This window comes from Ambystoma mexicanum, chromosome 2q (genome assembly GCF_040938575.1).
Source record: "Ambystoma mexicanum isolate Mex_15411 chromosome 2q, UKY_AmexF1_1, whole genome shotgun sequence".
Lineage (NCBI taxonomy): Eukaryota > Metazoa > Chordata > Amphibia > Caudata > Ambystomatidae > Ambystoma > Ambystoma mexicanum.
Window position 1 is genome coordinate 171,288,540 of NC_090924.1, and position 13,123 is coordinate 171,301,662.

At 41.5% G+C, this 13,123-nt stretch overlaps 1 protein-coding gene across 3 annotated transcripts in view; it reads right to left on the minus strand.

Annotated features, from left to right (window-relative positions):
• Nucleotides 1–541: 541 nt before the first annotated feature.
• The window catches only part of ALS2CL (ALS2 C-terminal like), a 757,501-nt gene continuing 744,919 nt past the window's right edge, over nucleotides 542–13,123 (minus strand). For all 3 annotated transcript variants that reach the window (XM_069647086.1, XM_069647089.1, XM_069647088.1), the window contains one exon: nucleotides 542–9,881. In XM_069647086.1, the coding sequence (XP_069503187.1) occupies nucleotides 9,828–9,881 (54 nt within the window). In that variant the 3' untranslated portion in view covers nucleotides 542–9,827. The remainder of the gene's footprint in view (nucleotides 9,882–13,123) is intronic.

The window sequence follows — 13,123 nt, forward strand, 5'->3', positions numbered from 1 at the left end:
TGCACAAAATTGGCAAGAAATGTGTTTTCCAGGTTTTCAACCAGATTATACACTGGGGTCATTTTTGTTATTTTTGCAGATGGAGCCGAGGCACGTAACAAAATGTCCATGTCTGCATGCCCTTTATGCTCTACCTGCATAAACTGAATGTCTAGCTTCCAGCATGACATGTTCATGCTAGCGGAAAAACATTCCTATGGAATCGCCTATTTTGAGCATTTGTGCAAAGCTGACTGATTCCATAGGAATCAATTTTAAATGTCTCCCGCAAACATTCTTTGTGGGAAGCATTTACAGCTTTTGCTCTATGAAATGCAAATAAGCCTGTAAAGGTGATTTTGCCATGTTCAATACTCTCGTGTACCTGGTAATAGTGACAAACTGTATTGTGGACATTGTATACATATTTGGACACGTTGTTACTGTAATCTTTACTTTACACATCATGCCTTTATGATGTTTTCAGTGCAAGGATGCAACATTAATTTTGACAAATTGATTAATTTTAAAGTCACAATAATAAGTTTTAATACAAGACATATTTGAGTGATGCATTTTTAAAATTTATTTACAGCAGCACACCACTTCCAACTAAAGTGACACACTTAAGATACAGCAGAAAAATAACGAAACACTTTTATTGTACAAAGGGAATGACAAAAAGGCAGTCTGAGCATCCAGATGAGGGTTCCAGAACTCTTTCCCATCACTTGCTTAGCTTTTCCTCAAGCTTTGCTACCCGATGTACAAATTATCAGACCTCTGTAATCATAAGGGACGCTGTCAATCACAGAGGAGTACTGGAAAATGTTGTCTCTCATTGAAATTTAAGCTTTAGCTAGCTCCTCTGAAATTGCTTTAAAAAGTGTTAATGGAGGCTTTCCGAGACTCGGTCATTGGGACAGAGTCCCCAGCATAATGTAGATGCCATCATCTACCCAAGAGCACAGCGTTCATTCTCCCTCTGGCAAAATGATGTCTTTTGGACACATTCCATAGCATAATGTGAAAAAAAACGAGTTCGACAAAGGGGGGGAATGGCGAGGTTCAGCGCAAAGACCTGTTAGGTTTAAGTGTAGTGAAAGGCGCTGCAGGTGAGTGCAGGGGGCGGGACTTGCCAAGTCTTCCGCCAGGTAAGTAGGATTGGTTACAGGTTTTGCAAACACACTGCGCACAGACACTAATTAAGGCCACGTTGGTATAGTAGTTTTAATTAACACTAGGGTAGCCTGACACGTGTTTCGAGCACTTGCTCTTCCACTGAGGCTACAAGAATTTTGTACATGCAAAGTGATGTAGTACTGAAAAAATAAAGCAAAATCCATATGGAGGACCCAAGGTAGCAAGGCACAGAAAAAGGTGAACAACAAAACAAATACATTGGTCATTCATGGCACAAATTAGACAGAATTGCAAATTGTTCAGTTCATAGTGCCAAAAGCCGGAATTTTAAACAATTAGGAGACAAGACAAAATAATAGATCATCCATAAGCAGCGTAAATTCAGTAAGGTCCATACCATGTGTATATTAGGGAACCATCAGATCAGGGAGAGAAGAGAGAAAGGGGAAAATAAACAAAGGTTTCATTAGCTTTTAAGTTCCAAGTGGGCCATACAATTAGAATTGGCTATTCAAGAAGTTTTAATCTTTTACCTGCATTGAGGTGTGAGTCAGTTGCGAACTAAGGAAAGAATAGGATCCGAATGAGACAAGTCCATTTAAAGTTCATTAATAATATACGTGCTAATGCTTCGATTCATTACGTGGAGTAAATTGGCTGTGCACTTACCCATAAGTATGGTAAGTGATTGAAGAGTAATTCTCACGGGCTCCACTGTAAATTTTGATCGTGTGAGGTATTAGACATTGTACTAATGTATAAGCAGAGCAATTAGTCATTTTGTTATAAGGAGATATATGACATAAAGGTACCTGTCACTTGCACCAACAATTATTAAAGCGTTTCCGCGTTGAAGCTTAAGAAGGCAATATGGGTTGATAGGACGAGCGTTCTAAATTTACAGTGGAGCCCGTGAGAATTACTCTTCAATCACTTACCATACTTATGGGTAAGTGCACAGCCAGTTTACTCCACGTAACCTGTAACCAATCATCGCATAATGTGGTTGCCATCATCTACCCAAGAGCACAGCGTTCATTCTCCATGTAGAGAAATGCTGTTTTCGTCTCGCCACTCCAATACGGGGGAAGAATACTCAATGCAGTAAGGTGTTGGCCAGGCGTGACGTGTACAGTGCTTGACCATTAAAACCACACTGTGGTAAGAAGGCTTGTGCAGAGACCCTTTCAGTTTTCCTTCACAACGTTACAGGCAACTAAACATGTGTATGGTGCTTATCTCTTTTCTATATCTGGCCAATAAAGTCTTGCCATCACTCTGGCTATAAAGGTGCAATGTTCGGTGTGTGAAAGGTGCATTACTTTTTTTTTGGGAGATTGGCTGCACGTATTGCGTGACGCCAATCTCTCGAGAAGAAAAGAAATGAACAAAAAAAAAAGAAGGCCGCATTGGCGGACAGGAGGAGGGCCAGAACTGGAGCACAAAGCTGCAGTCCAGCAGATAAATTGAGAAAGAGGAAGGAGGTGGGGAAAGGCTATGTTTTGTTTTGGGGCTCAGAGGCGTTGGGGATGTGGGGAGGCAACAGGACGAGGCTCCCTGCTGCCTCCACACATACAAAAAAAAGATGTTCCCCCGGAAAAAGGCCTAGGGTGACTGGAAAGAGCAGGCGGTATACTGTGTATTCTCTCCAGCTCTACCAACCAACTAATTGGCTGAGCGGGCTTCCCTGGAGCAAAAATCCAAAGAAATCGGCTGGTTTCACGGCCATAGTTTTGTCATAACTGGTTCATAACTGGAATTTGCATAAAGCTTTACAGCTGTGGAATCAGAATTAGGCTTGCATCCTCGCATAATATTAACATGGCTTAAACATTTTACACAGCACTTACAAAAATCGGATCAATTATAATGTACACCATCCAAATGTCAGAGAAAATGGTTTCCAAGATTCTAGTCACTGCATAGCTCTTCCGGCTACAGAAATGCATACAAAATGTATTTATCCGCTGTGTATTAAACACATTTTACAAATACAGTGTATTGCCATTTTGTTTAAATATCTATCTATACATATATATTATTGTGCATTTAGTGCATTTTAGTTCATATGCAGTATTATTTTAGTGATCAGCAACATTATGTACAATGCAGTTCATCCAGTGTCATGCAGCAGAAAATACAGCTTGAATTTATTAGTGACAGGGATCTTCAATATTCTTACAATGTTAAACCTTTTGCATTTATATATTCTTAATCATTTCATATTCAAACTCTGCTCCTATTATAAGGCAATAGAAGCTCACTAGCCACACTTTTCTTGAATACATGGATCCTGCTCTAAAATTAATTATTAACACTTCTAATCGTCTCCAACGCGTGATATTTTATGTCAGCAGGTTTTCGATGAGAAATTCATCATGTTAAATGCAAATGACTTTCTTCTGAACGAGGAAAAAGTGCTTTTAACACATCCGTAGCAGAGATTTAATAATGATGGTCTATGAAAACCAGACTATTCTGATAATGTCGTCAACACTTAAATTTAGCAATCTTCAATTATGCTTTAATTAATCACAGCCCATGGTAAATATAGCACCACTTGCAAGGAGGTATTAATGGCCCCTGATCACAGTATCATGCGTCTTTCATTACAGTACAGCTGTCAAGACAGGATATTATCCGCGGGAGTTAACATTCTTTTTTCATATAAGCGACCTTATGAGCCTCACTCTTGATTCGACAAATGCACGTCCAGTAGGTGATCATTGCTTCCTAATATCTAGCGACTGTGATGAAGTCCCAGGTTTGAGGTTGGGTGATGGGACTGAGGTGAACATGGGGGCCCGGAGACACCACCCACTCTGTGCTGTTGGCCCTGGAGGCAGTACGTGGAGGAGCCCCCATCATCCCCAGTCCATCAACAGCCCTATGGATATAACCCGTCCAAGAGCATTAACAAAACCGGGCCGACCACAAGTGACCATACTGGGAATGTGATAAATCAAGAGCATTGTACTCAGAAAGATAACCTACCAAAGGGTCAAAGGACAGGGTCTAGAAGGTTTAGTCTACCAGAAAGAGAGTACGTTTTGAACCGAGGTCAACAGGCAGCCTCAAAAACATATGGTGACTCCCTACAGTATGCCAGGAAGTGTGTTAGTCAAATGTAGACCCTCTATCAGCAGGGAGGGAGGCCATATACTTTAAACACCCAGCAAAGTCGTTTCCTTCTGTGCTACGGTGTCTTGTGCAGGTCAGAAAGGTCTTTCTGTTTCCCCAGGGAGAAAGTGCTCTTTTTCAGTTAAGAGAGGACATCCTGTGAAAGGCAAGTTTGCTAAGCAGAGAAGATGTGATGCTCTGGCACACACAGGAACAAACTAGGTGCTAGTGATGTGAGCAGAGCCCAGGACACTGTTGTATGTGGTGAAGTTCAGACATGTATCTTTGCACAAATGGGAACTGCCAGTGTTTGCGGAGGCTGTGCAAAGCAAGGAAACACTTGTCTACCTACCGCAGGAGAAAAATAGCTCTGGAATCTGAAGAGTGGCAGCTGTGACAAAGATTGTGACTCCAAGATGGCAGACCAACTAGAAATCATCTCTGATTGTGGAGTCACACCTGAGCGCACCAGCCAAGTAAAAACAGTTCTGAAATTTGTAGTCCAAGGGTCTGCTGGGTCTGGCGGAGGTATGACTGTGGACCGAGGTCTAGTCAGATGTCCCGGATCCCTCACCTAACCATGTGACCAACCTGTGATGGTGGTCTTTGCAAGTTTTCAATTAAAAGGATTGGCAGATGGAATAGCCATTGACGTTGTGATCAGGATGCAAGCAGTACAAGCACCTCTCATGGACGTCTTCAATATAGACATGTTTTAGGTGACATATGGCGCAAGGCTTAGAAAGGCTTTTCTTCCGCTTGTCTGCCATGCTGCGATGGTCGGAGAAGGCCTCAGACAGTGCTGGAGCTCTGTTAATGGTCGATACTTCACCGCCAACAGATCATTATAGTCTGGAAGTGGAGAGGCACTAACTTGAAGTATTGGATGAACTTTTCTTTATCAAAAATAGGACAAAAGACGTCCAGATTTGAAGAGGAAATTCAACGGCTCCCACCACTTTAACGTGCAGTAAAAATCGGAAGATGGCCACAAGGGGTGGAGCTAAGGAGGACCTATGTCATTGACTGGGGCAGTATGACCCAAAGTGACACTGATGCACTACAAAACTGACAAGCAGTTTTAATCTTTAAAGCTAAACTGCTTTGTGTGTTAACATAACTTTATTCTGTTGTGGTAACCATAAAAGGATTTCATTGCTGCATACACATATTGAAACACAATAATAAATAAATACAATGAGACAAGGCTGATAAAAAAACAAAAAAAAAACAAAGAATATGAGTACATCAAAAAAGAGGAACGCATTGGAACACCTAAAATCTTTGAGAATAAATTCAGCTGGGGCTAATAATCGTGACCTTTGTAGCCAGGCCCTAAAAATATAGTTCGAAACAAAGTGGACTGCATTTAAATCTTCAGATTTTTTACATAATTCAACAGCCGTAGCAGTGGACAGTCCTACTTCTAAATAAAGGCAATAGATAACAATTAATTAAATCCATATATATTGGGCAAAGCAGAAGGAAATGGGTTAGGGTTTCCCTAGGTGCACCACATGCCTTGCAGCTACAGTTGTTGGATCTGGACCATTTCGCTGCATTCTTCACCACCAACAGATCACTGTAGTCGGGAAGCGGAAAGGCACTAACTTAGTGGATGTACTTTTTTTTATCGAAAATAGGACAAAAGATGTCCAGATTTGAAGAGGAAATTCAACGGCTCCCAACACTTCAACGTGCGGTAAAAATTGGAAGATGGCCAAAAGTGGTGGAGTTAAGGAGGACCTATGTCATTGACTGGGGCAGTATGATCCAAAATGACACTGATGCACGACAAAAGTGACAAGCAGTTTTAAGCTTTCAAGCTAAACTGCTTTAATATTACTGAGGATTCCCAGCCTGACGATGGGGAATATTCAAAGAACATGTGAATCCATAAAAGATCTAATGCTGGAGAATGTCTTTAGCCCGTATATAAGGATGGTCATATTGTATGCTCTGTGCTTCTATTTCATACTACGTTTAATGCCATTGAACATACATTAAGGCTAGATAGGCTGGCATATGTCACGGGAATTAGGTGAACTGGCTGTTTTACAGAACATCATCCTGTCATGCGTCTATCTGAATCACAACGTTCTGTCGGGTTTCTGTTGTCATTTTATGCGCAGCTCTGTTTCGATAGTTGATCAAGGATCCCTTCTGTTTAGATTCATTATTATAAAAATTACCCAAGTTCATCTGAAACACTGTAACGCTAAGTGCTATCGCCACTGCACTCAACTGTGCCTAATTCAGGTGTTGGACATGGGCCACCCTAAACATGCGTTTTAGAAAACTGCCAATGCACAATTCCATGTATCCTCTCCGCACAAGAATTTAATTTAAAATGTATGTACCCTTGATGGGATTCTTTTAAAACTGAGGTGTACAACGTGTTTTTAAGCCACGATATTGAAGGGCTATGGAGAAACGTGTTTGACTTGAGAGTTGGGCGAAACAAATTAGGCCTCATTTGACATCGGCTTCTATGGGGCAAATTAAATTCTTTTATTTGACTGAAAATTGGAACAACCCGAATACGAAAAGTCGCAATTGCACTGTGAGGAAGCCTTATTACAAGTAGCTCTATATTGACCAATATTCCAACGAACATATACTTTTTAAAAGAAAATATGACCTTGAAACTGTCCGTCGTTGATACAAGACAACGGTTAACAAATGGAGAAACTAAATACCATTGCAATATCAGTGGATATATTACACACACATTTAAATGTGCCAAATGACTGGGATGTACAAGTAGGATGACACCTTGTGTAATAAATGATGAAATTAATGTTACTGTTTGCATCATCCAGATTTCGAAAACGTAGGATCTCCTTTTAGATAACTGATATTAGACAAGCATGTGAAGAATGTTTTCGTTGTAGAAGTGATGTTTTCCTGCAGAAAGTCAAGTCATTACATGTTTGCATAACACCTTATGTTGTTGAACATTCGCGCAGACACAGACACAGACACACACACGCGCCAAATAATTACATTTTTAAACCAGATATTAAAAAATAAATAAACACATGCTTCAAGTAGAAAAGCATAAACATTTAGCATTTAAGAGATGTGATGATCAATATCTGTGGAGCACTATATACAAGTTAAGACAAATAGATTATAGATTGTTGAATAATTCAGTAGAGTCAATGTTTGGACATTGAGCATTGAAACACATTCAGGAGGGGCACACAGAAAGATAAGCGTAGGCATGATCTATTGCCTCCTTTTATAAATAGAAAACAGCGAGGCACTCTAGCATACGTGGCAAAAAGAATTTCATGAAGGAATATCATTTTCTGATAATTGGTCGTAATGAAGGAAAGGACAATGAACCGTACCCAACACCTGTACCATTACCCACACTCATGCTACTGGCAATGGTGAAACGAGTGTATTCTCTATAATCAGTCAGAAGCTTTCTAAATATGTTCTTAATTAATAATATGTTATTTCCTAATGTTAAATGGCCTGCACCAATCCACATGCAACAATGGGCAACAATGAAGGATCCAGCTGTGACCGAGGACCTTATTAAAGAACATCTTGGAGGAAGAAGGCATCCTGAAAGATTCTTTTGAAGGAAAATAGTTTTGCTGCAGACACATTGTTGGGTATTGAAATGTCCAACTTCGGTACCAGAACTCCTGAATTCTAATCCAGACTTTTCTACCTTGTCGGAATTGTGTGATCCTGGACAAATCAGTTCCCTTAATTACCAAAATCCCTTAGAAATGGGCAAAAGATCAATACAAAGCATGTTGTGTAAAAAAGGACTGTAAAATGTGTATGGATATTTCACTAGCTAACTGCCATGATTGTTGGAGGGAAGAAACCAATTTATAAACTACATTTCTGGCTCATGGTTAAAAAACATTTTTCATTTTACTTGTAATTGTTAAAAAGGTTGTTCCCTTTTATACTACTTACATTGAAATATGTTTTAAAATTCATACATAACCCTACTCAGCATTCTTTTTTTGAAGACTAGGCACGTTAAGACATTTTCAGTGTGGAATGTCGTCTTCCGCTGAATAATTTATTATATACAAAAAAAACAATAATATTTTGGAAGACACTGTGCTATGTTCTGCATGTTTTAGTAGAATTGAAATGCATCAACTAATGCCTTTTGCTTTGCTGCTTTACTGTGACACTTAATCAAAGAAATCTTAAACATGGCTTCCACTCTTTGGCCTAATTAAGAGTGGGACAGCACGGGAGAAAAGAGCTGAAACATTGCACTTGTAGAATTACTGCCACTCCCTGACTAGCAGTCTATGGGCCTCATTACGAGAAGGGCGGTAAGGGGTTAATGGCGCCGGTAAAGGTGCCGGAACCGTTAACCCCTTACTGCCCTATTACGAGGTCCGCTCGCAGGACCCGCTCAGGACGCCTGGTTTTACCGTCATTAACGGGCCCGTTGTTAGCATGCTGCCCATTCCCATTGAGCCCTATGGGGGATCTAATGGGAATGGGGATGGACTGAGTCCGGGTTCCCTGAATGGGGAAATACTGGGCCCTCCAAGGTCAGAATGGCCCAGTATTTCCCCATTCAGGGAACCCGGACCCGAGTTTGGAGGCAGCCATGCCCTTATTAAGGGCATGGTTGCCTCCAAACTCATAATAAGGCCCTATGAGTTTTGGGGGCGAAGTGGAGGATATACCTCCAGCTGTAGCTGATTTATCTTGGCTGAATTACTGCGCACAGAGATTCGAAATAAATCAGCATAAAGTCCTATGTACTTCAGAAAGTGAGATTTAAACCACCTTACCACTACTCTTACCTCTGTGGTAATTCCATGGGATCAATTGGCAGTAACAGTAAATGAGTTTGGCAGAAATGATGCACATGCACACTAAATTACTGTCACACTCATAGTGGGGCCCTTTTTCCTTTTTAGTGTGAATATGTGTAAGGTGGTAAAAAGCAGTCAACTGCCTTCAAACGCATGAGTTTTTAAAAAAAATGGCTAGAAAATATAATGGCTAATTTTTTGAATGTTGATGCAGGAAACCTGTATTGCAATCACAATGTACCCATTTACCCACTTAATCACATTGTGCCATCGTGGGGAAAAAGGCATAGTTATCCTGGTCCCAGTTCCATAGCTGCTTAAACTGAGAGACCTTAGAAGTGTGCAAAATGGAGCTATTAAATTCTGTACTTATCGCTGTGCATAACTGGACAAAGGAGAACGCATTAGATATATTTCATAGCTCCTGTGACACAGAGGAGACTTAATAAAGCACATGTTACAAAACAATAAGTCATTGCTAGTCATGGCAACAGTATGAAAGCTGTAGTGTATCTCCGTAATCAAGAACATGTTTTACTGTGTAGCGTTATTGCATTGTTCAGTTTGTTCCATCCCCCTGTCTTTTCGGAAAACCTTCTCCCATCGTGAATATTGGGCGTGACATATTGATGGACATCCATCCCGTTTAATGAAAGTCCCGTCAAGAGATGCCCTTCGAAGAGATTCTGTTTTTCCCACTTTGTGTGCATCATGGTCCAAAGAAAGGGTTAGCTCATGGTCCTATAGCTCGTCCTTAACACAGACGGTCACTTAAGGAACTTGAGTGGACTTCGACTGTTCTTTCTGAATGTATTCATAACAGGACTGCAGGGAAAAAGACAGAAAACAAAGGTTTTAATGTGTTTTGTTTACATTTATTGACAAATGATGCATTACTGTCATCAATATTTTCAAACGCAGAAGAGTGCTTGTGAGAAAAGTTCGATAAACTGTTTTTGAAAGTAACCCGTAAATATGTGTGGGTCTCCAGATTCCCAAGGGAGCTTCAAATATAAACAGGTTACTTAGGACTTCAATTGCAACCATGATCATGTTGTGGCTTTCGACAGAACACGGTCACCATCTAAGTCCACATAATCAAGAACATATAAACTGCTAGTCTCCTCTGAGCATAGTAGGACTACTTTCCACTACGTCAACAGCATGGATAGTAGTAGTTAGTCTTTAATTTATGTAGACATGTAGGACATATTTCCTTCTTTTATCTAGACAGTAGGCATAAGTGACGGCGGTGCTTCTTTTATGTCTACCATGGATCTAGAGTAGGGTCAGAGTTGGAATACTAGGATGATACAGAACTGCTAGCATGTACCTGGGTGGTCCTTCAAAGAAAAGTTGCTAAATACACAGGCCTCATGGCCACCCTTAAGCTGAAAACCAATCCTGCTTAATCTGGTGCATAATACTAGGGTTTCAGAAGTTGAGAACTATCCCTATTTGGCTGCCACCTTCTCGTCGGACTCCACGTGGTCATTACAGAAAAAAGGAGCATTATCATGCTCAGCACAGGTTAACAGGAGTATTGCCCATTTGTCTAGGCATTCTGATGGAGAAATACTACTAACAGTATGGAAGGCTAAATATAGAAATCTAATAGTATATGGCAACAGCATTTAAGGAGGTGAGAATAATGCCGCCATTCAAGTGGAGGAAACCAAGTCTGCAAAAAGTATTGACAGTAAAGAAAACATGAGAATGATTTCATATGGAACTGGGATTATTTTATGTAATTGATTTACTGAAAAGGCCACTGGTCAAGATTTGGAATATTTGTAAGCAAAATGAACACAGAACATGTTATGTTATGTTATGTTGACTTATCATCATTATTCATCATTCACTTTATTTTGGTGTAAAGCCATGAAAGTATTTTACAACAATTATAAAACATTACACGTATTTCGAACTAAACATCTCATTGATAATAATACAATTAAATAAGGTTAAGTGCAGTGAACCTAGGTCCCAGTTTTATCCCATAAGAAACTCGATTCATTGCAGGGATTTCTCAACATGGGTTAAAGAAAGATCTCAATAAGATTAGGATTCCGGTAGCGGTAGGGTCTTGGCCAGAGGGGGTCATCCAGTATCCTTTTCCGTAATGGGACAGCATTTGCTCCCGAGAGCACAGGCCACTGGCGCATGGTTTTCATAGGATGAACACTCATTTCTATTGCAATGTGTTCCGGGCGGTGGCATCTCCCATCAAAGCTCGTTATGGCCCTAGGCAAGCCTGAGTCGGTGAAATCGGTTCTGACAGAGTAAAGGGCATTTCTCCCCTGATGGGAGATCCCGGTGCAGCTTGCAATTTGCTGCCGGGTTATGAATAGGCATCCCATTACTACACAAACCCAGTGAGTGCATTTGTTTAGGAGTGCCTCCCTATGTTCATACTGGTTTGGGGCCAATTTGGGGACATTATGTAAATATATTGACCCCCCCCCCGCCCGAACTGCTGTTGACCTGCTGGATTTGGCAAAGGGGGCCACTGAACCACAACCCATCCTACTTGCTGCCCTGTCAAATCCAGCCTTTGTCTTGGATACGCCCTCTGCCTTTGAGGTAGAAATCGTCGGCAATATAGGGAGGGTAATATATTGTGTGCTCTCGGTAGAATCACAGCCCCTTAGGTCCACTGTGGATGGTGATCCTTTATCAGCTGGAGCACTTATGGTGTTAATACTTCATTTGTTTCCACTGGTAATCTCCCTCTCGCCCTGGGTGGCTATGGAGTTATTAGAGCTCTTTATTGGCGGGCATAATCCTACTTTCTCCGCTATATTTGGGGCCCTTTATCCACCCTCTAGGCTATGCTGCAAACATGCTTTATCTGCACCCTTCTGACTGTGTCAAACAAGGACAGAACTAAGTTCTTTAGGTTCAGCAGTTCAGATAGAATAAAGCTACATTGGCACTCTTTAGTCCCCTGGCCACTAGTCTGTTCAAGGGTGTGCTGCAGGGGAGTTGCTAGGTCTGGAAAAGACCTGGGGCTAAGCTGATGTCAGAACTGTTGGGACTGGGGGCTAGCTAGTCTTTTGGCTGTAGCTCTTGAGATTCTATCCGGGGCTACAACCAAAAGATCAGGGGCTATAGCCCCCTTAGCCCCCCTCTAGCAACGCCCCTGACCGTGCTGTGTTACTTGCTCACAGGGGGGTGGTGGACTAAATGTTCTGCTGTGCGACGCTACATCACCAGTTACCCCAGCTGGTGTAACCAGCATCCACTCAGTCTCAGCCTCATTTCCACTATGTTCAATTGGGCAGTCTTCTCCACCCGTTGATGCCCCCTTGTGAGGGCCGAAGATTTGATTGATGAAAGGAGGCTTGTCGGTCCTGACTGTCTTATGTATATTTATGCATCCCCCTCACTGTATGCAGTGGTCTTAGTAATAACGGGAGATTCATGATACTGCAACAAGCACTGGCTGGGGGGTAGTTCGACGAGAGCTTCTGGAAACGTATGAATACGCTGAGAAATGTCCAGATCGAGAACATCAGCTTTCCCCTCTGCCAGTCCAGTAACATCCAAGGGCGGCAGCGGGCTACTGCAGTGCCCCCCAGGGTCTGATTGATCAGCAGGAATCTTTTGTCCTATCATCAGTAGGCCAATGCCCCGTATAACACACATAGTCCATACCTTCATCTGGAGGGTATGTGGGCTTATCGGCTATAATAGAATCCTTGGTATTTTGAAAAGTATCTCCCCTTGCCCCCGCCACTTAGGGTCCAGACTGACAGGGGTATAGAATTAACTAAGGAACTGATGAATCTCGCTGATAAGCGACTGGGCTTCCCCAAAAGACCTTGCAGGATTTTTAGGGTTGGTCTCAGCGACACATAGTGAGGACATTAGTTAATAATGGCATTTTACTTTTTAGAAGCAACATTTTCCATTTTGATATTTGTGCAGGCACAGGTGTTGGTGCAGGACCAGGAGCAGGTGTTGGAGTCAACATGGGGGTTGATATTGTGACGAACACACCAGAATGCGAAGGTGCTCTTATTAAAATAAATAAAGTTAGCGTTTGGAATCCACAGATCAGGACC